Genomic DNA, 23646 nt, shown 5'->3' with positions numbered 1-23646 from the left:
TTTGATTGTTATTGATCCAAAATCGCAGTGGTTTTTGAGAATGAAAGATTTGAATGTTCAGCATATAGGGCAAATGGTGCATAGTTCATAGTAAATATTTTGAAATATAATACATCTGATGAAGGAAGATTTGGCCCGACCTCGCAATCACTCCACGTGGCAAAAGCAAATAGCTCGGCACTTAAAACAGCGCACCCAGGGCGCAAGCACCAAAGGGAAGAAACCAGCAGTCCGAACTCCCTTCCAAGAGCTTGAATTCCCTACGAGGAGACCGACCTCCCTACGAGGAGCCCAAACTCTCCCTTAGGCCCCGAGCCACACAAGGCAGTGACCCGAACTAGCCCACCTCATGGCAGTTCGGGACACTCCCCTATCCGAACTCAAGACTTCACCTCGTTCGCCACTCCAGCACTTCGCCTCCGAGACGCCGAATTGAACAAACGTACCATACTTGACACCAAAGAGGTTTGTATCTAAGGGCGGCGCATCTGACTGACTTGTGATCTGACGCTTGACAGCCGCACTTCAACGGTCACCTACCAGCGCCACCTGCCACCGTCATCGCCAGTCGTAGAGACAGCTCCAACAAAAGGGAGCAGTGGCAGTTCTGACCAGCAGAGGGGATGACACCCGAACTGGCAAGAGACCAGAGGTAATCGTACCCGACCTGACAGAAGCTTAGGAGTGAGTGCACGAGGTGGCTATAAAAGGCTCCCTACCCCCAAGAACAAGGTATGCAAATTTTGTGCTATCTAGTTTTATCTTGCCTTTGAAGGGTTCTAACTTGAGCTTCGGAGCCTCCACACCGGGTTCCCCCCGGAGCTTCCTCACCTTCTCCGTTTCAGGTTCCCCGCAATTCCATTCAGAGGCAAGGTCATTAACAGCTAAGACCGGCCAGATTGCACACCATCAACATCCATATCTGCTCTAGATTTGCGCACCAATGGAATTGGAGATGATATAGGTGTATATGAATGAAATATTATCATTATTTGGTGTTAGATAGTTTCTCTCTCCTCCTATGTTTCTTTGATTGATGTTTATACTTCTATTTGCAGGGTGCAATTTATTTTGCTCATAGTTTAAGTCATTAATGAAGCTTTAACTTCTCTTTATCTAGGGTTTAATGAAATTGGAGTATGCACATCATGCGTGTTGTTTTCACTTATAAAAGGCAATAGGTTCTTATGCCACTTAATTGTTTTATATATGTAAACAGGACAATGGGACCTTTGCCATTGCCCAAGCACTGGAGGCTGATGGAGATGTGTCAACTGCATCTTTGATCCTTGCCAAAAAAAAAAAAAAACTTCATTACAAAATTAGGGCAGGTAACCACGCGTTTTTCCCTTCCTATTTTTTTCCTTGTTAATTTCTTGAACAGATAGCCGGGACCATTTACTTGGTGTAATGGTAAAATTTCAGGCTGGAAAGCATGACAATGTGGCTTTGAGTTTGAGAAAAAAGAATGTCAAAGGTTTAGGACTGTATCCAGTCTACCCCTGATAACTGGGACTAACACTGGGTAACAGCCTTCGAATTGATTCAATGAATATACTTGCATAACGATATGTCATGCTGTATAGGGTTCTTTGACAAATGCAAGAGACCATGTCTATAAGATGAGCGAAAGAGGTGGTGGACATTTTTGTCTAGACAACTTCACGTGTAGAAGATCCTTTTTCTGTGTAAATACATAATAATGAGATCAAACATCATCTGAGGTTAATTATTTTTTCTGTAGATTCTTCTCCCAGCAAGTGGTAAGAACTCCATTCTCTTGGTTCAAACTCATGAAATCTCTAAGCACATATTCCAAGAAGAAGAGGGTTGGGTGTTTTGGCAATGGGACTATAGCATAAATCCATCTTTGATACTGACTATCTTGTGGGAATTATGGTTTTTTTTTCACTTACATACAGATGAAAGAAAGAAAAGAACAATTCTGTTATGCCCATCTAATTGGACCCACTGTAGAATATGGTGCAGAATACAAGCTTCTGTGTTCACCACAATGGCCATAATGTTTTGGTGCAATTCAAGAACATAGACCATTGCTTTTGTGTATTTATGTATGTACACTTCCTTCTTTTACATGACCATCTGATCACGATCTCCTTAAGTACCATTTTTTGGGGGTAAGCAACAGGTGTCATGTATTTATACCTTCTCTTTGGTACATAAATAACCAAAATATACCATTTTATGATTTGGTAGATGAGCTCCAAAACCTGTTTCCTGTGGTTGCTATGAAGCAGCTTGCTTATGTACATACTTACATACTGGGTATGTTTTCTTGTGTATGAGAACGATATCTTCTTGTCCTTACCCATTTCCTTTTAAAACCTCTTTAGAACCTTCAACTTGTGATGTTCAGATAGCTGTGATGACATACAGTAAAATCCTCAAAGTTGTTGGTCACCAAAAAGAAAAACTTCAAAGTTGAAAACCAATCTGATTTACAAATCATTAAGCATCTTTAGGTGATTAGCATTTATTCCCAGTTTATAACTAGATATCTTGAGTGGCTAGGCTTTTTTTGGAGTTTATTTTACTGAATCTGATACTTGTCTTTTTGATATTGCTCAGGACTAAATGTAAACCAATTACCAATTTGCTTTGAAGTTTGAACCCCCCCCCCCCCTTCCTTGAGCTCAGGCCTAAATCCTTGAGGACTTAATGGAACATGCTATTCCCTGTCTTTTGTAACTCCCTTCCTTTGTTACTAAATGAAAAAAAAGAAAAAAAAATGCTTTGAACCAAACATTGTAAGAATGCAGGTTGACCTTGGACAGACGCCAATCACATAGAGGGCTAATTTATGGTGGATTTCCCCATGTCTGTTCAGGATTTGCTAGACAAAATCTTCAGGCCTTCATAACTCATATAGCTTATGGTGGACATGTAATGTGACTATGCCAATTAGTTGTCTTGTCTGGGAACTCAAGAAATCTCAGTTGATGACTGCCTTGTAGTTTGGTTGACTTGTCTCATCATCATCTAAGCCTTGTCCCAACTTTATGGGTTCAGATAGGTCTGGTTAATTTAAGTTGTTTCAAGCAAATTTCACTTGTAATGGAATCAAATCTCATGTGTTAGGCCTATCTTCAACCAAATACTTGAGAAGCCCCCCCCCCCACCCCTAACATATGATCATCATCATCATCTAATCCTTGTACCAACTATTAAGTGCTTGCTAATTTTTCTTGTCCATCTTTTCTTGCACTGCCAAGTCAGCTTCCAGATATGTACTCACTTTCTCAATTGCCTAAATAAAATCTGGGTCTTTCCGAGATCAATGCTGGAAGCCCTTCAATGCTTGTAGGGCCACAATCTGCCTCCCCAATTCAAGGCATATTGGTAGTTGGTACTTGGTACTTAATCCCTGCAGCCACCCTCTAGTGCATTTGGATGGAAAGAAACAACAGGATCTTGAACAGTAAAGCTTCTCATGCTCTTTAACTTTTTGTGTGTAGTATACTTTTATTGTTTGAAATTGCCTATACTTGTACAACAGTTCACTGTATAAGGGTTGTCTCCTCTTTTTTTGATCAGTTAATGCATAAATAAATAAAAATGCCTGTCCATCTGGTAGTAAGGGTTGTAGAACTATAGCTTGGTCTCTTTTACCAATGGGGTCTTCTTCGGGAAAGAGCTAACAAACTTGATAATTTTGTTCTAAATGATGGATTTGAGCATTTAATAGATGCAGCGGACATTTTGAAATATATATTGATGCAGGGTGCATCAAGTGTCTTTGAGCAGGGGATGATGAATAAAATAGGCCAGCTTGAAGAAGTGATACACTGCAACATAATAGTGAATGCAATCTTTGTATCTTTGATAAGACAATTTCTACACTTAGGTATTCCTAAGATGCTTCTGAGATTGGTCATAAAAACTAGATATTTTCAATTTTTCATTGCTCTTCTGTGTTACCTTAACATGACATTACATCATTTTTTAACAACTTTTAGACATTTTTCTTTGGGATAGGCTGATAGAATTCGATCTTCCATGAGGTTGAGTATATTGTTTTGAACAAGGTGTCATTTGGGTCCACTAGCATGTAACTAGTACATAACAAATTCACTTGTCAGCATCATTAGGAGGCATTACTGTGTTCTTTAGAAACAAATATCCATTAGGCTCAGTTTGGAAAGAGTACAAATACAAATTTGTAGAGTGCAAAACCTTGAATTTTGCATTATTTAGTATGTACTTGCATTGTACATATTTGTATTTGTATTCCTTCCAAACTGAGCCTTATAGGCAAATTATTTGTGCTTTTTTTAAAATAAAAAAGAATTGGAAGTTTAAGGTGATGTTTCTCCAACCAAATTGTAATACAACCTAGGGTATAGGTTGATTGGATCCATACCTGATGAATGATCTGGATTGGCCACAGGGTTCCTCCATGCAACAAAAATAGGTGGGTCTAGTGAACTTTCCTAATTGACACGATTTGGAAATCTTCCTCCCGTCTTATTGTCTTCTAGTGAAGATATTAAGGCCTATCTTGGTGATCCCTCTGTTAATGCCATTGGAGAATAGAACAGGAGTGCTATATTTGCGCCAATGAGTGACAAACAGGATGGGTCACTCATGGTTTACCTAATCAAAGTGTGCTCATTGGATAACTAGTTGTAGATTTGGAAGATTCAAAAGCATGCAAATTTTCAACCACCAAATGGTGGAGCATTTAGTCTACAACAAAATATTAAGAATTGCTAAAGAAGTAGAGGGCCTCGCAAAGATTTATCAGACTATAGGTGATTAGGTGTATTGAGAATATTCAAAGCCCCCTCCAGCCTCCAGGCCAGGGTAAAATAAGATAAGACCTCATAAAAAACTGGTAATCAGTTTGTCATCCATTGACCTCTCTTTCTTTCGGCTATGACTGTCCGGCAATTGTAATCAGATCAGATAACGTGATTATTATTGCACGGTAGGTAGCTGAAATATCATATTGGACTGTCGATCAGTTATATCTTTGTGGACCGTTGCTTGTCGCCATGGGAAGCTCTCGGAATTAACAAGTGGGCTTCGACCATAAATGCCAGAGATTAGTTTAGCCCAACCCTCCCAAAGACCCGGATAGCTCTGTGGGTCAGTTTTTTTTTTTTTCCTGGTGCAGAAAATTAGCTATCATTAATATCATGATCCACGGTAGCCAGCAAACCAGAAGGAAAGGCAGAGAGAAACCCAGAGCGTGGGCAGCAATAGTATGAGCTGATTGGGCAATTTTTTATGGGTAAAAGACTTAAAAGATACCCTGAGTCTTCATTAATTAACTTAAGAAGCATACCGTGAGTTTCTCAAAAGGACTTAGGGGCGTTTTTTTTTGGGATTTTGAGAGGGAGGAAAGTTGGTTAATGGGATTTTGGTTTCCATTGACCAAGAATCCCATGTTATTTTTTCATATTTATGTGGGAATCAGGAAAAGATTATTTTTTTGAGTATCACTTACCCATCTCCTAGGTGGGTAAATAATTTTTCCACCTAAGGGAAAAATTGTCAATACTTGAATGGAACAAAAATACCCCTTTTAATAATAGATTTTTATGGCTAAAATGGCCATTGCCTTGTTTACCTAGGAAATAAAAGAACATGGGTAAATGCACTTACTCAAGTAAGTATTTCCTAGGAAAAACATACCCAAGTAATTGCATTTACCTGGATAAATAACTTACTGAAAAGCGAATTGAACCTTAAAGATACCTTGTAGGTTTACCCCACTAAACTTAAACATACCCTCCATTAATGAAATGTTTATATCTAAATTCATTTAAATCCTATTTTTTAACAAATGAACCTTGTTGTTTGTTCACCTGCTTTATTATTTGAATTATATATAACAAGGATGGCCTTCACTATTTTATTTGGAAAACAAGCGTTACGCAGTGGTGCAAACCAATGCATATCCATTGTATTTTGTGGTATTAGTTGGAGGAATAGGCATGAAGTCGAGCTTTCTCATATCACAGTGGTGAAAAATGGTTATATTTTTCTCATATCACATCAGTGCAGTTAGGGGTGGTAACAAGTCGAGCTTTTCACAAGCTGCTCGAGTTCGGCTCGTGAAAAGCTCGGCTCGACTCGGTTTCAACCGAGCTCAAGCCCAAATCAGTGGCTCGATTAATAAATGTGTCGAGCTCGAGCCTATTAAAGCTCGACTCGTGAGGCTCGCAAACTGGCTTGAATATATATATATATATATATATATATATATATATATATATATATATAATAAAAATATTATAATTCTTAATTTTTTAAATTTAAAATAAAAAATTATATATAATTTTTATTTTTATAAAATATTTTTTTTCTCAAAATCGAGTTCAAGTTTATGAACTTTTGACTCGAGCCGAGCTCGAGCTCAAGGTTCTGGCTCGAACCGAATTCGAACTCGAGCCTTGTAGAATAGTCTCAAGCCGAGCTCGAGCCTGTACCATTCGGCTCGGCATGGCTCAAATCCACCCCTAAGTGCAGCTGCTCTTTAAACATTCCAGCTCATATGGGACCAAAACCTTTGAATTATTAAATCTAATTCTTTAAAAGATGCATCTGCTTCTCATTCCTTGATACTATATGGATCTGTCATTTCAAATCTTCTTTTTAGCTTTGTATTTGTATAGTCAATATCTACAGCTGTTAAAACATCCATCATTAGAATTTGTATAGACAAAATTCAACCTGAACTGGGTGGGGTTCATTAAGCAATCTCTAGATCCGTATTAAAGCCTCACTATCCATTCTTGCTAACGGTTGGAGGAGGAAAAAGTGATGTTCTGTGTTATATTCATTCATATTTGAATTTATAATCCTTTTGGTTCTTTTTGAAAATTTAAGAGAAAATAAAGGGTACAGGAGTCACAATATATTTTTAAGTCCATTTGAAAAATTCAAGATATATTTAAGTCAATTAATAAAAACTCAAGATATGTTTAAATCATCTGTGGGCGGTATTCTATTAAACTCGCACAGCAACAAACCCCACTTACAAATTAACACACAAAAACATGGTATGGTTACAGCATATGTCAAAATCATCAAAAAAATGGAGTTTCGGCATGTCAAAGTGTTTGAAAATTTAATTCTTTTACCCCTTCAATATATGATCAGTGCCGTTGTTTTATTCAATATGCACTGCGGATTGATACGAAAAGGTAATAGCTACCAGTACACAAGTATCACCGTCCATGCACTCTTGGGTTGAAGCTAGTGATTGATATAAGGTATCAATTAACCACCATCTCCAAGAACGACCTATATTGATTTAGAAATTAAGAGTATTTGGTATTAGGTTGGAATTAGAATTGTTTATTTTCTTTGTTTGTTTGGTTTATACAATTGAATTTTGATCAATCAAAACCCACATGTGAATTTTGATAAATTGTACGTATTTGATTGGTTAACATACTAGTTGATTGGTTACAAATTTTCGGAACCCTTCTATAGATATATATGTGACTCTTAAGGAGGGGTTGGTTAAAAAGAAATAGGGTTTGGAGGGTTTTTAAGCTACTTAACTTTTGTTTTATTGATTTGAAGGATATTTTCATTTCTAAAGGAGGAGCGTATTAGCCATCTATACTACTATTAAAAGTGTGAATGATAGTATGTAACTTTTGTTTGAGTAAAATACTCTAATCTTTTAATTTTGTCACATTTTTCATTCTATTTGAACAATTATTTTCCTCCTCATTCAAATCCTGCCCATTAAACCTTATATTTAAGGTATTAATGACCATTAACAGTCATTGAATCCTATTATTGGCTATAATAATTCTATTCTTGAATTTGGTCCCTATCCAATTGTGAGGGAACAACATGTAATCTAATTTACTACAATTATTTTCATTCAATCTCTTCTCATTAAGTTTTATATTTAGGTTATTAACTCTCATTCTTTCATCGAATCTATATTAGTTAACCATATTAAAGAAAACAAGTATGGTAAAGAACAATTGTTTGTATCGATGATAGAAATAAAATATAAATTTAAAAAATAAATTTATTTTCCTATTTGGTGATGAGTCAATAATTCAACCTTTTTGGGTCAAATGTGTCAACCCTAGATGTTATAATTTAATAATAATAAAAATTGAAAAAAAAATAAAAACACAAAAAAGATTATAAAAAATATAGAAAAACATTTAGACACATCTTTAATATTGCATATTCATCCCTTTCTTTTCAAATTGGACTAACACCTCCTCTATAGGATGATGTCATCGGACAAAGGCCTCCCCTCCATTGCCAATCTGAAGATTTGTTTACCCCTGATATCTCTGCGCGAGTGAAATTTTTTAAAACCCAAATTTGCCCCAACATTCCTTGCATTCGGAGTCTACACAGTGGTCGAAAAAGAAAATTGATCTCTCATTTTCGGTTTGTATCTCTCGAAGGAAAAATAAAAAACAAACAGCAAGGAAAACACTCAGATAGCAGTGACACAAAACAAAGTGCAGTTCAAGAACTCAAAATGTTTGTATTTTTAATTTCACCTGCAATTTCGATCATTGAATGGAAGGATTTTAATTAAATGATCTCTAATGCTTCGCCTGTGGAAAAAGGAAAACAAAACAAAACAAAAAGTAAGCGCCTAAGACGATGAACAAATGAGAGAAGAAAACCTCCAAAGAAAATAAATGGAAATTATACAAATATTGAATATGAACCCCAAATTTCATATCTCGTTTTAAGATTATATCCCTAGAAGTAGGTGTTATTGTTGGAAAATCTCCAACCGTCTTTGGATGCTGTACTCTACAAAAAAAAAAAGAAAAGAAAAGAAAAGAAATTGTTGAAAGAAATCATTCTGGATCCTCCAGCAATTGTTGTGGCACCTTCTCTTGCAGACTCGGTGGCTTCGTTTTGTATCACCAGCTGCACTGGCGGTAATTCCCTTGGTTCTAATGAGGAACAATCTACGGAAGGGAACGAAAAGCACCACTGCAACTGATTGTTGTTGGGTGGTGGAAGACTCTAACAAAGGCAAGTTGTGGCCTTAATTCTACTGAGAATTTTCTAAAAATATTGGTTTTTCTTCTTTTTTTTTCATCTGAATCCATCATCTCTGCAACTTGACTAATCTGCCCCAATACGCACATTAGAAACAAAACCAGTAGTCAGTAAATTCATATAAGCATTGCATCTGAAAAGTAGATATTTCAAATTTAGGCGTATGAAAAGTATTATCAAACACCACCTCTAATTGAAAAAAGTGGGGAGATTTTAATATTTAAAAGAAACTATACGGGAAGTTTAAGTCTCTTACCCTAATTTTTATAAATGTAGAAATATAAAAAAAATTAAAAACATATTATTTATTATTATCATAAAAAATTATTATCTACATGCACACTTACTATTTTGCCTCAGGTAGAAAAATGCTATTCTACCTATGGAAATCTAAAATATCATTGTAACGAACTAAACGGTGGGTTTCAAATATAATTCTAAATTTCTATTCTTGTAAATATAAATCAAACGGACTTGGACTTTGGGCGTATCGAATTCAAATTTTGGCAAAAGTCAAATCCAAGCCCAACCCATAAGCAAATCTAATACATGACGTTTCCAATGCATGCATGTTGAAATGTGTATATGGAGCATTGATGGGGCGCAGATGTAAATTCTTACCATCGTACATCGGGATCATCTTTACAAGAATGGCAAAGATGATGTTCCCGATAGGCGGATGCTGTTGAAGCAGTTTTGGGAGAGTTGTATTGCTAGCAAATCCCTACCCATAACTTTCACGTAGACGCGACGATGACATGCGCGTGTCTGGATTCTGTTGTCGATCAATAATTGTGAACGATGTGGACTGTCAAAGGTACAGTTGGGAGCTGGCTTCCATCACGGAGCCAGCTGGAACCCTGATCATCAAACCCCATCTTCCTCCCCTTCAGGAAAGTAAAAGCTTAAAAAAGGCATACATCTTCGTACGGACACAAATGATGACACTGTCATAATACGGACCTCCAGATGAGATGGACTGGGTCGCACGTCCCTGTCCCCGAGGTCAGATCGTCTGTCCCTCCAATAAAAATCAAACACGTCATTTGGTCCCACTTAATATTTCAAACCGACGGACTTCAGAATTAACGCCCGTTGGACTTCAAATTTATTTTAGTTTTGATTTAGGCGCTCAACCTATTTCCGTTCTTTTTATTTTTATTTCACTCCTGCTCTGTATCTCATTTCTCCTCTCTCGTTCAATCAAACATGCTACAATTACCAACACTTAGATCTAGTCGATGAGATCACAGAATCAACCGAAAGTGGCTTTTCTAAATCTAATAGATTTCAAGAAAAACAATTGGTTTTAGATATTCCGATCTATCTATCACATGGTGAAAGAAGTAAATGTATAACCGAGTGCCACTTCTCTCTTATTCTATTTCTAGATTTCCAAATTCCAATTTCCAGGTGCTCTCTGGTTTATTGAAGGGACACGCAGTGGCTCTATATAATTGAAATGTATGAAAAACTATGTACTTTTGAAAGAGCTAATGGCTCCTCATATTGTTGCCACTTAATAAAACATCTTGTTAGCTTTCATCTTACATAGTAGTTCTCTGTTGTTGTACCAAGAAGGCAAGAACTATTATCGGATTCTACCATATATGTTCTATTAATGTTTCTCCTTGTGAGGAAACAATTTCTCACTTTTCTTTCTTACTAGTGAAGTGATATATAAATCCTACAAACAGATTAAAAATAAAAGATGGTAAATCATATGGAGGAACTTGTATCTAAATTCTACGTTTTGGGAGTTAATGAGGATGAGGAGGATCCCCTATTTCATACATACAGTAGTAGGTTAACTAGTTGAAAACTTAGGGAAAGTAAGACAAATTCCATGCATTTTTATCACCTAAAAAAAATTCACGCCTAATCCATGGGTAATGGAGATTTTGCTTCCCATTTCAAATTTTTTTTTTTTATTAAAAGAAGATCGATACTTGGAATTTATGAAATTAATTTTTCTGTGTGGAGGAATCTCATTATAATTTCAACTATCCAGATATTGCATATCAATTATGTCTTCATTCTTCTCGAGCTGAACATTGTTCACCGGTGGAGGAATCTATCGTCATTTTAATGAAAAAATTATTCACGGTGAAACTGAATGTTAATAGAGGAAAGACAGAATCATAGAACTGGACATCGGTGTTTGTAGTATGTTCGGTTGAATGAAAGAGGAAAAATGAGATAGAACGGAGGAAAGAAATGAAAATAAAAAGAATGGAGGTGGATTGGGCGCCTAAACGAAAACAAAAAGAAATTTGGAGTCCTGACAGACGTTAAGTCTAAACTCCGATGGTTTGAAATGATAAATGGCACCTATGACATGTTCAATTACTATTGGTGGGGACAGAAAATTTTCTGTTCCTTAGACGATGTAATCTCCCTGCCCTCATGTTTCTCTTTTCTCCCACACAAAACTCCAGCGCCAAGTGAAAACACCGGGAGTGAACCATACTATAGCAACAAACGCTACCAACACTGTAGAGATATATATATATAGAGAGAGAGACAGAGGAGGGACTATACTATAATACAGTATAACAACAAGAATGTAACAATTCTTACAAATCTGCCGTCTTCAGCTGTATCGCCATTGAGGTTGATCAGGGGTACCACTAGACCTGTTCATGGGCCCGGCCCAGCCCGGCTTCCAGACGGGTTTGAGCATGTGTTTTAGCCCACGGGTTTGACCTCAGGCCTAAAAGCCCGAGTCCGACTATTTTACGGGTCGGGCTCGGGATTTGTTAAAAAAGCCTGGCCCGAGCCCGACCCGGCCCGACTTTTCCTAAATTACCTAACCCTAACCCTAACCTTAAATACTTAAAATTTTTCTTTTCATTCTCCTTTCTCACTCTCACTCTCAGAAGCGGCTCTCATTTCTCTTTCTCAACTCTCAGAACCAGGGAACCCAACTGCACCTGCAAACTCAGTCACTGACGGCCGACTCCACCAGAACTAGTCATCTCTCTCTTTGGCGATGATCTCTCTCTCTCTCTTTAGCTGGCGCCGTTTTCATCTTCTTTCTTCTCATTCTCAGTTTTCTCTCTTCTTAGAACTAGGTCTTCTATCATCTCAGTTCTCTCTCCAGCTGGCGCCACCAGAACCCAGGCGCACCGTTTTCATTCTGCGAAATCAGGCACTGCCGCACCGGCGGCTGGCACCACCAGATCTAGATCGTCTCTCTCTCGAGCGGTGAGCTCTCTTTCTCTCTCTCTCTCTTACTGGCATTGTTGTCATCTTCTATTTTCTCACTTTCTGGGTTTCTATTATCACTCTCAGACTCCTAGGAATCGGCAAACTCAACAGGCACCATTCTTTCAGACGGTATCGACGCTCAGACTCCCAAATCGGGCTTCGGGCTCGAGCCCGAACTTCGGGCTTTTTTGAGGGCCAGGCTCGGGCCTGAAAATTTTATGTTAATAAAGAACAAAAGCCCGCCCGAGCCCGGCCCGGCCCATGAACAGGTCTAGGTACCACCATATATATATATAATCGACCATACAAATAAAATTTTGTTTTCGATGGAAAGACGCACAGAGCTATCTACAGTCTACTGTTTGGTGGGAACTCATTGCACGGTAATAAATGATAAATGCCCAGTGTGCGTTTGTCCGAGTGTCGACAAAACATCCGTCCTGACTCCTGTTGCACAAAACCTCGACATATGTTCATAGATTACTACCACACACTACAGTCTTCCACCACGCTTTTTTTTCTTTTCGAAACCCGGTTGATCGAGTCGAATTTCAAGTGTGTCGTTGTAGGAGAGTTTCAGCAGGTGCTCTACATTCTACAGTGCTAGGACATAACACAAACAATACAACTACAACTGCAACCCATGGCTATTGGCTACAGCCAGCTTTACCCTTTTCTGCTCCATTATATATTTGCTGTGGGCTGGATCGTCTTTGTGCCATCTCATCCATGACCCATCTGTCATGTGCCAGCCCAAGTGCCAAATTCAGTGGTGATGACGGACGGTGAGTCGGTTGTTGAGGAATTGCATACCCCCCTCCCTGCCGGACCGAGGACCGACCCTCGTACCCTGACTCTGACCCTAGTTTTTTGGGAATCTCGGTTCTTTCTAGTCGACCCCGTTGTTCTGTTTCGGTGCAACTCTTTCTGTTTCTGGGGAATTTGGGAACATGAATGACGTATGTACGGTCTACCTAGAATTTCGTCACGTATCGCTCTCTCTATCTCCTATTTTGTCGTCTTGTCCAGCACCATTCATCCCAATTCTCAACTGAGAAAGGAAGTAAATATGGTGTGCCGCGGTAATACGCGGTACTGAAGCACCATTGTTGGACGAGGGAGCATCACCACTTCACCAGGGGCATTTTCTTCATCAAAGCCAAAGATTCCATTCGTGCCAATCTCGACGTTTCAGCATACTAATCCTTCTGATGGTGAAGTTTCAGCAGCGAACCCGTACTAACCTCCTCTAGTCTCTAGACACGCGTAGTCGAGGAACAAACGACGATGACCATTTGACAATTGACAAATGACAGCACGCTTAGCTGTCTCCCTCGTCGTCACCTTCTCCTTCCTTGAATTCTTGTTTGTTTGTTTCTTCACTTCTTCTCTGTTCTCTCTCACTTGCTTGATATTCAATGCACCACCCTAAGCGAAGCCCGAGACCCCGACCGATTCAGCATTCAGCAATTTCTTCGAATTCCGGCACAGCAATTTCTTCGATTCAGCATTTCTGCATCCAGTTTTACACAATGACAAAAATACCCTCAGAAAGCATTTTTCATCAAACTCGACCACGTTCCATCCACTCACTATATTCCGATCGAAGGATATGATGGCTGATGGGTCAGGATCTTTGGATGCTTCTGATTTCACACTGACAATATGCATTTTGCTTTGCTTTATTTATTTAGTTTTTTACCATCGACTTTTGTGTTTATCCCCATCTATCAACTTGCATGCTTTTCGGCACCAGGCACGATGTCACATGTTATGTACTCGAACGGTTGAGATTAAACCTATATCCACCTAGATCATTGTGCAGCAGAGTGTGGTCAGATCGTAAATATCACCCGGGGATCGGGGTAGTCTCCAATTTACCATCGTTATAAGAGTGAGCCACCCACGGTCCCCAAAACGTCTGCTACTAGTGTGCTTCAGCTTTTATTCTCTCTGCTTCTGGATCACCAAAAATGGCGTTACGTGTGCTTCTAGTGGTGGTGGTTCTGCTCATCTGCGTCGCCGAGGTAAGACTCAACAACAAAACTATTTGGTTTCCCTCCAAAAGAAGTTGACCACGGGGCCGCTTGGGCTTTGGTTTCTCTCTTTTCCGAGTTTTGACAAATAACGTACCTCTTGTAGGTTCCGTCGAACGTTGCCATAGAAGGTGAAGTGAACTATCTTAACCAGGTATATCAACAAACCATTCTTTCTCTGTACTCCTGAAAGCTTTAATATTTCTTTTCTTCTTCTCTTGAGTGATAAAAGTTTCAACTCACCGAGATCGTCCTTTTTTGCCTGTTTCTCAGGTTATTTTTCCTGGAGGGAACAGGAGGCTTATGCAGTCCATCGGTGAGTTTTTGCTTTATATGTGCATTACTTTTGTCGTATGGAGATTTCTTCCCTTCTCATCCATCATTTGGTCCATTCAGTTAAGTTCAGATTGTACTGTAAGCAGTAAATAGGCTAGAAATCTTGAGAAATTAATTAAATGGGTTTGGACTTTGGAGCGAGCCAAGGTTGGAAATAATTAATATATGTTCTGGTTGGCATGGCATGTTGTAGATTGTGATGGGTTGTGCAAGGTGCGATGTGGTCTACACTCAAGGCCGAATGTTTGCACAAGAGCATGTGGGACTTGCTGCAAGAGGTGCAAATGTGTTCCTCCGGGCACTTACGGAAACAGGGAGATGTGTGGAAGCTGCTACACGGACATGAAGACTCACGGCAACCGGACTAAGTGCCCATGAGCGGTTGAGCCAAGCCTATGACAAAAATGGCCAAACAGAAATAGCATACTGAAATCACATAAAGATACTCTCTCTCTCTCTGTTCATACCGTGTAGACAAGTCTTCTTTCTTTTTAGTCTGTCATCGGACAAAATTTCCTTTTTCTGCCTTGTTGTTATGGTAGTAGTAATTGGTGTACTTGTAGTGATTACATATGGAGTTTTTTTTTGGATTAAGTAGTGATAATGAGTACGGGTTTGTGTATAATATATATGTGGTTATGCATAAGCGTGCTTTACTGCCTTTAATTAACTAAACACTGTGTTTGCATAAACTTTTGGTTTTGAGCCTTGGGCTGTAGAAAACAAAATTAAGCCAAAAAGTGTTCTTAGTGTTTGGTGAGAAAAGGGAGATTTTTTATGTGGGCAACTTTGGGCCTTTGTGATTTTGGGCTTCGAAATCTGAAACTATATTACATGCATGCATGGATGTAAGCAACTTTGCCCCTTTAGGAGTAGTTGAAATTGTTAAAATGGAGCTTTGTTTTGTTGTGCCACTTCAACTAAAACAGGAAAAATGATTCAATGAAATTGCAGTGGTGTTGGGCCACCCAAGACCCAGACCGTATGATAGGGGCTCGCATCTGCCCCCCACATAGATTCCCCCCCCCCTCGTATGATAGGGGCGCGCCGCGTGTCCTCGGGCACGTGCACTAAGATGGCTCGTGCGGCCTCTATTTGATGTCCGTTTTGCAAACACTTCCGTTAATTTCATCTCGCCCAACTTGTTCTGGGTATTATTCTCCCATTCTGCGGCCCAATTCAAACCTTGGCGCCCCTTACATAGCCCACCGGAGATTAACTTTTTCGAGTTTTGCCGGTTGACGCCGATGATCATACCGGCAGGAGGTAAGTATTCCTTTATTTTTTCTCATTCATCTTTAAACATTCTCAGATCTGAAACCTGCTGAAGTGGGAGCCCCCTTCGAGTTGACACCCCCTTCCGTAACAGGGGAGTGGGTTTCAGTTCTGTTACCGGTGAAAATCGGCTGAAAACAGTATGAACAAGGGGGCTCCTTCCACTCCAGCGGGTTTCAGATCTGAGAATGTTTGAAGATGAATGAGAAAAAACAAAAAAAAAAAAAGATAAGAAATGAGAAAAACTTCCGAAATACTTACCTTCTGTCGGTATGGTCATTGGCATCGACCGGCAAAACTCGAAAGAGTTGATCTCCGATGGGCTATGGAAGGGGGTGCCAAGGTTTCAGTTCGACAGCAGAATGGGAGAAGAATACCATTAAACCCTTTTTGGGCGGGATGGAATTAACGGAAGTATTTGCAAACGGACCTCAAATGGAGGCCGCACGAGCCATCTTGGTGCGGCGCGCGTAGGATGTGTGACGTTTTTTTGGGGGGGGGGCAACTATGTGGGGGGCAGATTTGAACCCGTATGATAGCTGACCACACCTGACTGTATTTGCAGTCCGCCAGAGACACTAATGGAGGTTTTTAACTTTTTTTACCAACAGAAAAAAAAGTAGGGTCATTTATTAAAAGTTTAAAACACTCCCTATAATTTTATAAATTTACTTAAACCGATAATGTAGTTTCCCTTTTAAAATACATCGTGTAGTTTTAAAACACCTTTATAGTTTACAACCTATTTACTTAATTGACCTTTCTTTCCCTAACAAATATTTGTTAATTATTTATCTCAAAAGTACTTTTTAATACTTGTATATAAAATAAAATTAATCAGATAGGATGGTTGCTTCTGTCTTATTATAGACAAAATGGTATTTTATTTTTATTTTGATTAAATTTATTCAAATAGATATAAAGAATTAAAACTATCATTTTTAACGAATACATTAGGAGATATTTTAATAAATGACCCAAAAAACTAATAGAGATTCAAGTAGATAGCACTAGAGGGCCTTATCCGTGGTTAGATTAGAATCTACTTTGACAATTGACACCAATTTAATGCGTAAAAGCGATTAGTGGCCCCACTCCCTTAGTAAATTAAACTGCGAGCCTTGTTTTAACATGCAAGGTTGCATTTTTCTTGTTCCAGATTATATAATTTTGGCCCAGTCCAATAAATAGACAATGAGATTGACAGGCTCAATCATAATTACTCCCTATTAATTTTTCATACTTCGTATCTTTTTTGGGCTTGGGTTTGGGTTTGGGTTTGTGGAGACAAAAACGAAACCAGATTGGGCCCCGTAGGGGTAGTTTGCCTGATGACCTAAAACTAATCCAGGGTGGAATCATCTAGAGCTCATAAAAAAGGAATTTCTAAGTGGATGATTCGGATTTCCACTCGGGATTGCATCCTGCCTACAGCCTATAGGTTCAGTCTATTATTATTAGTCTAAGGGAAAATATTATGTAGATGGAAGGTTACATTTCTGCTTGACATGGGATGTATCCAGCATCGAGGCTTTATCATTCTTGGCCATGCGTTTATATTCTAATCTGTCACAGATCCATCTCTTACCACTTCTGTGAAGCCTTTTTCCAAGGGATGCTTGCCTTTTAAAAGTTTAAGAGGAATAATTTGTTTGCTATCGTGGGTGAGGGTTCATCTCCTATCGCTATCTTTATCTTTGCCACTTGGCTCACAAATTGTAAATAAGGGAGTTATGTCAAGCGTAATGAATTACGAGTTGGACATAGGCCTCATGAGTCGCGCCTCAGGCCCAATGTTCATCAATTTGTGTATGGAGTTGGCCATTGCAAGAGATTGTGGATGGTTGTACTGCTTTTCGAGACAGAGCAGAGACTGAACATTGCGCTCTTCTGCGAGAACTAGCTCTGTTCCTTTTAACTGTTTTGTTGAGACTGGTAATCCATCATAATAAAAGCAAACAATTCGTAGTTCTGGTTTGCAGAGAAGAAATTGGCGACAAACGAAGAAGTGAAGTAGCTGATGGCCCAACGTGCCTTTCCATTTAACCAAGGCTCTGTTTGGTTGCATACAAAATGAATGATTTCCTCAGAAGGGCATTTTTATGGTGTTTGGTTGCATGTAAATTGGCCATGAAAAGCAAACATCTTCCAAAAGGTGATTACCATTTACCAACCATGGGAAAAAGGACTGTCCTAATCCTTAGAAATAAAGCCTGTACCGAGTACCCTCCCCACCAGGCCACCACAATCATAGAAGTCCATAAGCATGCTAGCTAGACATCTCATCCATGCCGTACGTCTTGCTCACAGCACAGCACTGCCTTGCCCTCTCCTTGGTTTGTAGTTTTAAATGCATGATGCATCTAACATTTTATTATTTGTACATGGCAGAGGTAGACTTGTCACTTGTGAGATAGATTGATGCCTTCGCGAGAGATGAGTACTGGGAGGGGGTTGGGGGCTGCCCTACTTGTGGCCCATTCACATATTCGGATAATACTCATAGCCCAAAATAACTTGAAATAAAATTTTAAATTTTGTCAAAAGAATTTACTTATTTTTCATTTTACCTTCCAAGCTTCATAACATCATGAAGGCTCCAGTTCTCTTCCTCTCTCTCTCTCTCTCTCTCTCACACACGCACACTCTTCGGCTCTCCTACATCACTAGATGATGTAGCAACAATGATCCCTCCCTTTCCCTCTAGACGTCTGGTCTACCACACACACACAAATACAAGAGTGAACCGATGAAGTAAAAAAGAAAACTTGGTACTAGTTAAGGTAGGTCAAGGACACTTGGGCTGATTGCCGTGGGTGGTCATGTCAGTGTAGCATTTGCCGCACATCTGCCTGTTACCATATGTTCCGGGTGGAACACATTTGCATCGTTGACAGCAAGTGTAGCAGATTCTGTTGCATTGTCTTGGCCTCGAATGCAATTTGCACCTTCCAGCACACAATCTCGGACATTCTGAACACAGTTCACATGCAATAATAGAGAGGGTTCTTTAGAGAGGTCGCCCTCTAATCCATAATAAGCACTCGTGAAATTGTGTGAAGCCATCTAATTTTCAAATTGTAATTAAGGCAAAGTCACCTGTAATGGGGACTGGTGATAGGACTGGAGTTGGAGCTTTGGCATGGGTTGGCGGTGGAGCAGGAGGCTTCACTGGAGCTTTTGCATAGGTTGGCGCTGGAGCAGGTGGCTGCTTCACTGGAGCTTTTGCATAAGTTGGCGGTGGAGCAGGAGGCTTCACTGGAGCTTTTGCGTAAGTTGGCGTTGGAACGGGAGCCCTTGATGGAGCCTTCGCGTAGGTAGTCTGCACCACATAATCAGTCTTCAAATTTGTTTGCTTGATAAGAGTATTTGCAATATATATGATTTATTCGCAAGAATCATCTCTGATTCTTTATTACATGCAATTGAGCTAGAATGTTTGCTCTAAGATGTTTTGAAATTTTTAATCCTATTCTCGGTGGCATGGATGACATTTAGGGTCCGTTCTGATTCCATACCCCTACTCCTGTGAATCAAAGGAGCCCTTAATTTGTATCATGGAATTAAAAGGATTTCAGGGGAAAATGGGTTTTATTTCAAATATCAAAATGCTATTCGAAACATGCGTACTTATAAAGAACCGAAAATCGAGCTAACGTTGAAAGATGTTATATAGGTTTGCACATTGAACTTTTTAGCAACCAAAAGTCATAGTAATATCTCAACATACCTCCGTAAAGAATTCCTCGTCTCTACATGATGCCTACAACATAAAATCCAAAAAACATCGATTAATTGTCGGAGAAAACAGAAACGGAATATATTTTTTTTCTCTGGGGGGTGGGGGGTGGGGGATTGTTTCTTACCCTTATGGTAAATAGAAGAAAAGAGGCCAACAATAAGAGTATGACTTTATTGAAAGCCATTACCGAAACAGAAGGAAGAGGAGGCAAAAAAAATGGTTTAAGTGATACTGAATGATATATGTATGATTCAAGCTGCTTGAAACTGTATGGTATATAACTATATATAGAGCAGGATCTGTACAGAGAGAAGGATCGAGAGAGTTTCCAGTAAAGAAATAAAAAGATAATATATCTAAGCTTGGAGAGAGGCTAGCTGTATTATCAGTTATCCCTTAAGTTTATTTTATTGACCAACTCACGAGGTTGTTCTTTAAAAATTTTACAAGGAAGCTGAATTTCATTGATCGATGTTTCCGATTTTCTTTTTTGACCGCCTTGTGTCTTTGTTGGATCCACATTAATTTCCAATTTAAATATATCGGCTATATACAGAGAGTTACACCACTTCCAACTCTGTCATTGTTTTGTACGTAACCACAGTTACCAGAACAAAATTCCCTACCGTAGACGTTGAAGTTGATAAAGGTGTTGTGTTGGTAGAACTCCATGGTCCAGCAAGACCCAGTTAACTCGATCTGTCTATCTGCAGCAAGACCCAGCTAGAATTGTATTTGAAATTCAGATGGTCTGATAAGTGAAAAGCATAAATAAAAGTGTGGCAGTGAGATTCTGTAAGGCATCCCACATGCAACGTCACATGCGTCGAACAACAGTGAAACTAGAACTATTCAATTGTCTATTGGACTTGAGGTTTGAACGTGAGATTCAGTGGAAGCTCTAGTTCATTCAGGGTTCTCACCCTTTCTTTCAGGACTTGGGAGTCGTAAACTATTCTGTTAAATTGATTTGGATCGTTTCCGAGAGCTGGATCCCGACGCCTGCCTCGGCATCTTTGCATTGGATGCGGAAGCTATTACTTACTTACGTCTCCACCGCGCAAGTATCAAGCCATCGACCATTCAAAATGTTTTCGGAGTTCTAGGAATCCCGACTACCAAAGATGAGGACAATATGTAGTAGAGTTGTGGACCACGAACCTTCTCTAGACCCTAGTTAATAGTTATCGGGAAATTAAAACTCATTTTGCTATAGGAGTGGAGGTGTTTGTTTGCCACTTGCCATTGGCTTTTAATACCGCCTAAAAATGCGTGGAAAACGTTTGATGCAATGCCTTAAAGAGTAGCAAATTATGACTTTTTAGCGTTGCTCGCCAGCAGCATTTCTCAAATCTCAACTGTTTGAAATTTGAATAGTCATTTTTTGTGCAAACAAAGCTACCCATTTGCTCCACACATATATGGGCCGGTTATGGGTGTTGTTATTAAGTGCTTGTTTGGGAGGGATTTCACGCAGTGGCTTCCAGATTTGTAGGGTAAGCCCTACATGGAAAGCGGTGAGCCGTGAAGTTATATTTGGTGAAAACCTTGGAAAGCCCAAAAGTCTTGTATTGAGTTGAAAAATCAATTTTTAAGTGAAACTAGTTGTTTTTTTTTTTTTTTGAAGACGCTCAATCAACGTTGAAGCCCCTCAAATAGGTCCTAATTAGGGTTCAAAGAGATCAGTGGGCCTGATGTAAATTATGAAGAGCTCGTTTGTAGTCATCTACCACCCACAAAGAAACTACCACTCGTACTCACGAGAGACTGCAGTTGTGCATGACATTGTGCCGCTAGACTACAGCTGTGCATTGGGAACATCTCTTACGAATGACACTGTGCTGTAGTGTCTTATGGGTTATGGATCTAGACTCAAATTATGAGTTATAAATCTCTTTCATCTTGATGTTGTTACAAATTAGATTTCTCGTGTCTAGCCCACCCAACCCAACCCAACTTCTTGTAATCCACTCAAATTTACAGGTGTAAATTTGGCAGGTTGGACTGGATTTAAACTCAACACAGGCTCAACCCTAAGAATTGAGCTTAAAGGTCAAGTCGAAGGTTAAATTTGATTTGTTCAACTCAAATCCAGTTCAAACTAAAATTTGATGCATTTAGATTGGGCTCAAATTAGTCAATCAGCCCACACTAAAATATAACATATATATGCATGCAATAATGTATCTAACCTGAATAATTTTAACTTTTGGACCCATGCCCAGCCCAATAACAGAAAATCTAAACCGAGCATGCTTAAAATTGCCAAATTGCACCCTCCTCCTATCCATTCATTAAGTGGGTGTGTATTTCCATGGGATACATTAGTACAAGATCCCAACTTCGGATCTTCTCTCCTCTGAAGACTTTGGTGGATTGGGGTTGGACTAGTGAGTGTGGGTGGGTTCATGCCCATTTAGGTTCTATGCAAATAGTGGTAAATGGCTTGATGGGTTGAATGGTTGGTTGTCTTGCAGCTCAACCATAGCCCATACCACCCAACCGCTACTCACAATTAGGAATGGGGTCGGGGCAGGGTAGCACTTGCCACTTCCCATCCCCGTCTCCGGCCCTGATCAGGTATCACAATCCATCCCCATTCTCACCCCTATCTCCACCAAAGCAATCACCATCCCCTACCAGATTGGGTTGGGGGAGCCAGGTACCCAACAGGGATGGAAGATTGACATCCCTAATCACAATCCACAATTAAAGGTATGGTGTACCAGATTGGGTTGGGGGAGCCAGGTACCCAACAGGGATGGAAGATTGACATCCCTAATCACAATCCACAATTAAAGGTATGGTGTAAATTACTTTGAGCCAAATTTTCATCATTTTAGGCTTTTAGCAGTTTTCTAACTCTCTTTATATGGATAAACTAAGGGGTGCTCAACAACACAGTTGGTTTTGTTTTTGATAACAAAATCAAGTTGTCGACCACCACTTATGTATATCATTATCAACAAAATTAACAGCATTTATACTGTAACTAGGGACGGAATAGGGGGACCCGGGAAAAGCCAAGGCCCCTTTATGGCCCAGAAACTCCCACTTACATTACATTCTTCCATATATATTTCCTCCTCTCCCCACTCCCCACCCCAATGGTTGCTTCCCACAATGGCCCATCCATATTTATTCTTTCCCCTTTTTCCAATCCACTTTAGTTTTTGGCCCCCTTATAAAGTATTCTTGGCTCTGCCTTTGACTGTAACCAACTTGGCACCTTGTGCCACCTCAGCCTGATTATCAGAGGTTTTTGCTTGCTGAGCTATTTCCTGAGCCGCCCTGTTGTATAAGACACAGGAATATATACAAACACAAATTTTCAGAAAAAAAAACATAAAATATTCTTGAGACTATGTTTGGTTGGATAGAAAATAAGACAGAAATAAAAAGTTAGAAGGAAAATGTTTAATAAATTTTGTAAAATTCCTTGATTATGTTCACTCAACTTTCTGTTGCTCTTTTATTTTTAAGAATCATTTACTTGAACACCTCCTACAGTTTTATAGATTTATTTAAACCTATCATATAGTTGCATTTTACTAAAACACTCCTTATATTTTGCAACCTATTTACTTAATCAATCTTTCATTAAGAACTATTTGTTTTGCCATATGAAAATAGTAACATGATCACCTAAACTAGGTGGAAACTGTTTAAGGGCATGAGCCCATGGTTGCTTATTCCAAAAGTACCCCTAAACTGAGTGGAAAATGTCCAAGGGGTATGGATCCATGGTCGTTTATTCCAAAAGTACCCCTAAACTGAGTGGAAAATGTTCAAGGGTATGGGTCCATGGTTGTTTATTCCAAAAGTACCCTTAACACCTTTTTTGTATAGAAAACAAAATTGACCAAAGTGAGAAAAAATAGAGCGGTTGTCCATGTTTTACTAGGAGCAAAAATGGAATTTTTGTTTTTAGTTGATTTTGGTCAAATTTATTTGAATGGATGTTAGTGTTAACAATGTCATTTTCAACTTTCATCTGATAGAAGGTCAATTAAGTAA

General features: G+C 39.2%; 2 protein-coding genes and 1 long non-coding RNA gene across 3 annotated transcripts; 2 read left to right on the top strand and 1 right to left on the bottom strand.

The window, feature by feature from the left end:
* The first annotated feature begins 10 nt into the window (after positions 1 to 10).
* On the top strand, positions 11 to 2647 carry LOC148792028 (uncharacterized). The gene is made up of 3 exons (XR_016085680.1): positions 11 to 964; positions 1220 to 1331; positions 1426 to 2647. It is a non-coding gene; the product is annotated as an uncharacterized LOC148792028 (long non-coding RNA).
* An 11481-nt stretch (positions 2648 to 14128) lies between these two features.
* Positions 14129 to 15258, top strand: LOC104607950 (cypmaclein-like). Its single transcript, XM_010273745.3, has 4 exons — positions 14129 to 14267; positions 14383 to 14430; positions 14550 to 14592; positions 14806 to 15258. Exons 1-4 carry the CDS (start codon positions 14214 to 14216, stop codon positions 14988 to 14990), a joined length of 330 nt encoding a protein of 109 aa, XP_010272047.1. The 5' UTR covers positions 14129 to 14213; the 3' UTR covers positions 14991 to 15258.
* Positions 15259 to 17987: 2729 nt separating this feature from the next.
* On the bottom strand, positions 17988 to 20144 carry LOC104607949 (uncharacterized). The gene is made up of 4 exons (XM_010273744.3): positions 19754 to 20144; positions 19618 to 19650; positions 18987 to 19209; positions 17988 to 18860 (listed from the first exon to the last, which is right to left on the bottom strand). Exons 1-4 carry the CDS (start codon positions 19811 to 19813, stop codon positions 18676 to 18678), a joined length of 501 nt encoding a protein of 166 aa, XP_010272046.1. The 5' UTR covers positions 19814 to 20144; the 3' UTR covers positions 17988 to 18675.
* Between the last annotated feature and the right edge of the window lie 3502 nt (positions 20145 to 23646).

Source organism: Nelumbo nucifera, chromosome 4 (assembly GCF_055504915.1).
Source record: "Nelumbo nucifera cultivar China Antique chromosome 4, China Antique-T2T, whole genome shotgun sequence".
Taxonomy (NCBI): Eukaryota; Viridiplantae; Streptophyta; class Magnoliopsida; order Proteales; family Nelumbonaceae; genus Nelumbo; species Nelumbo nucifera.
The sequence above is the reverse complement of the archived record's forward strand: the minus strand, read 5'-3'. Positions and strand labels throughout refer to the sequence as shown.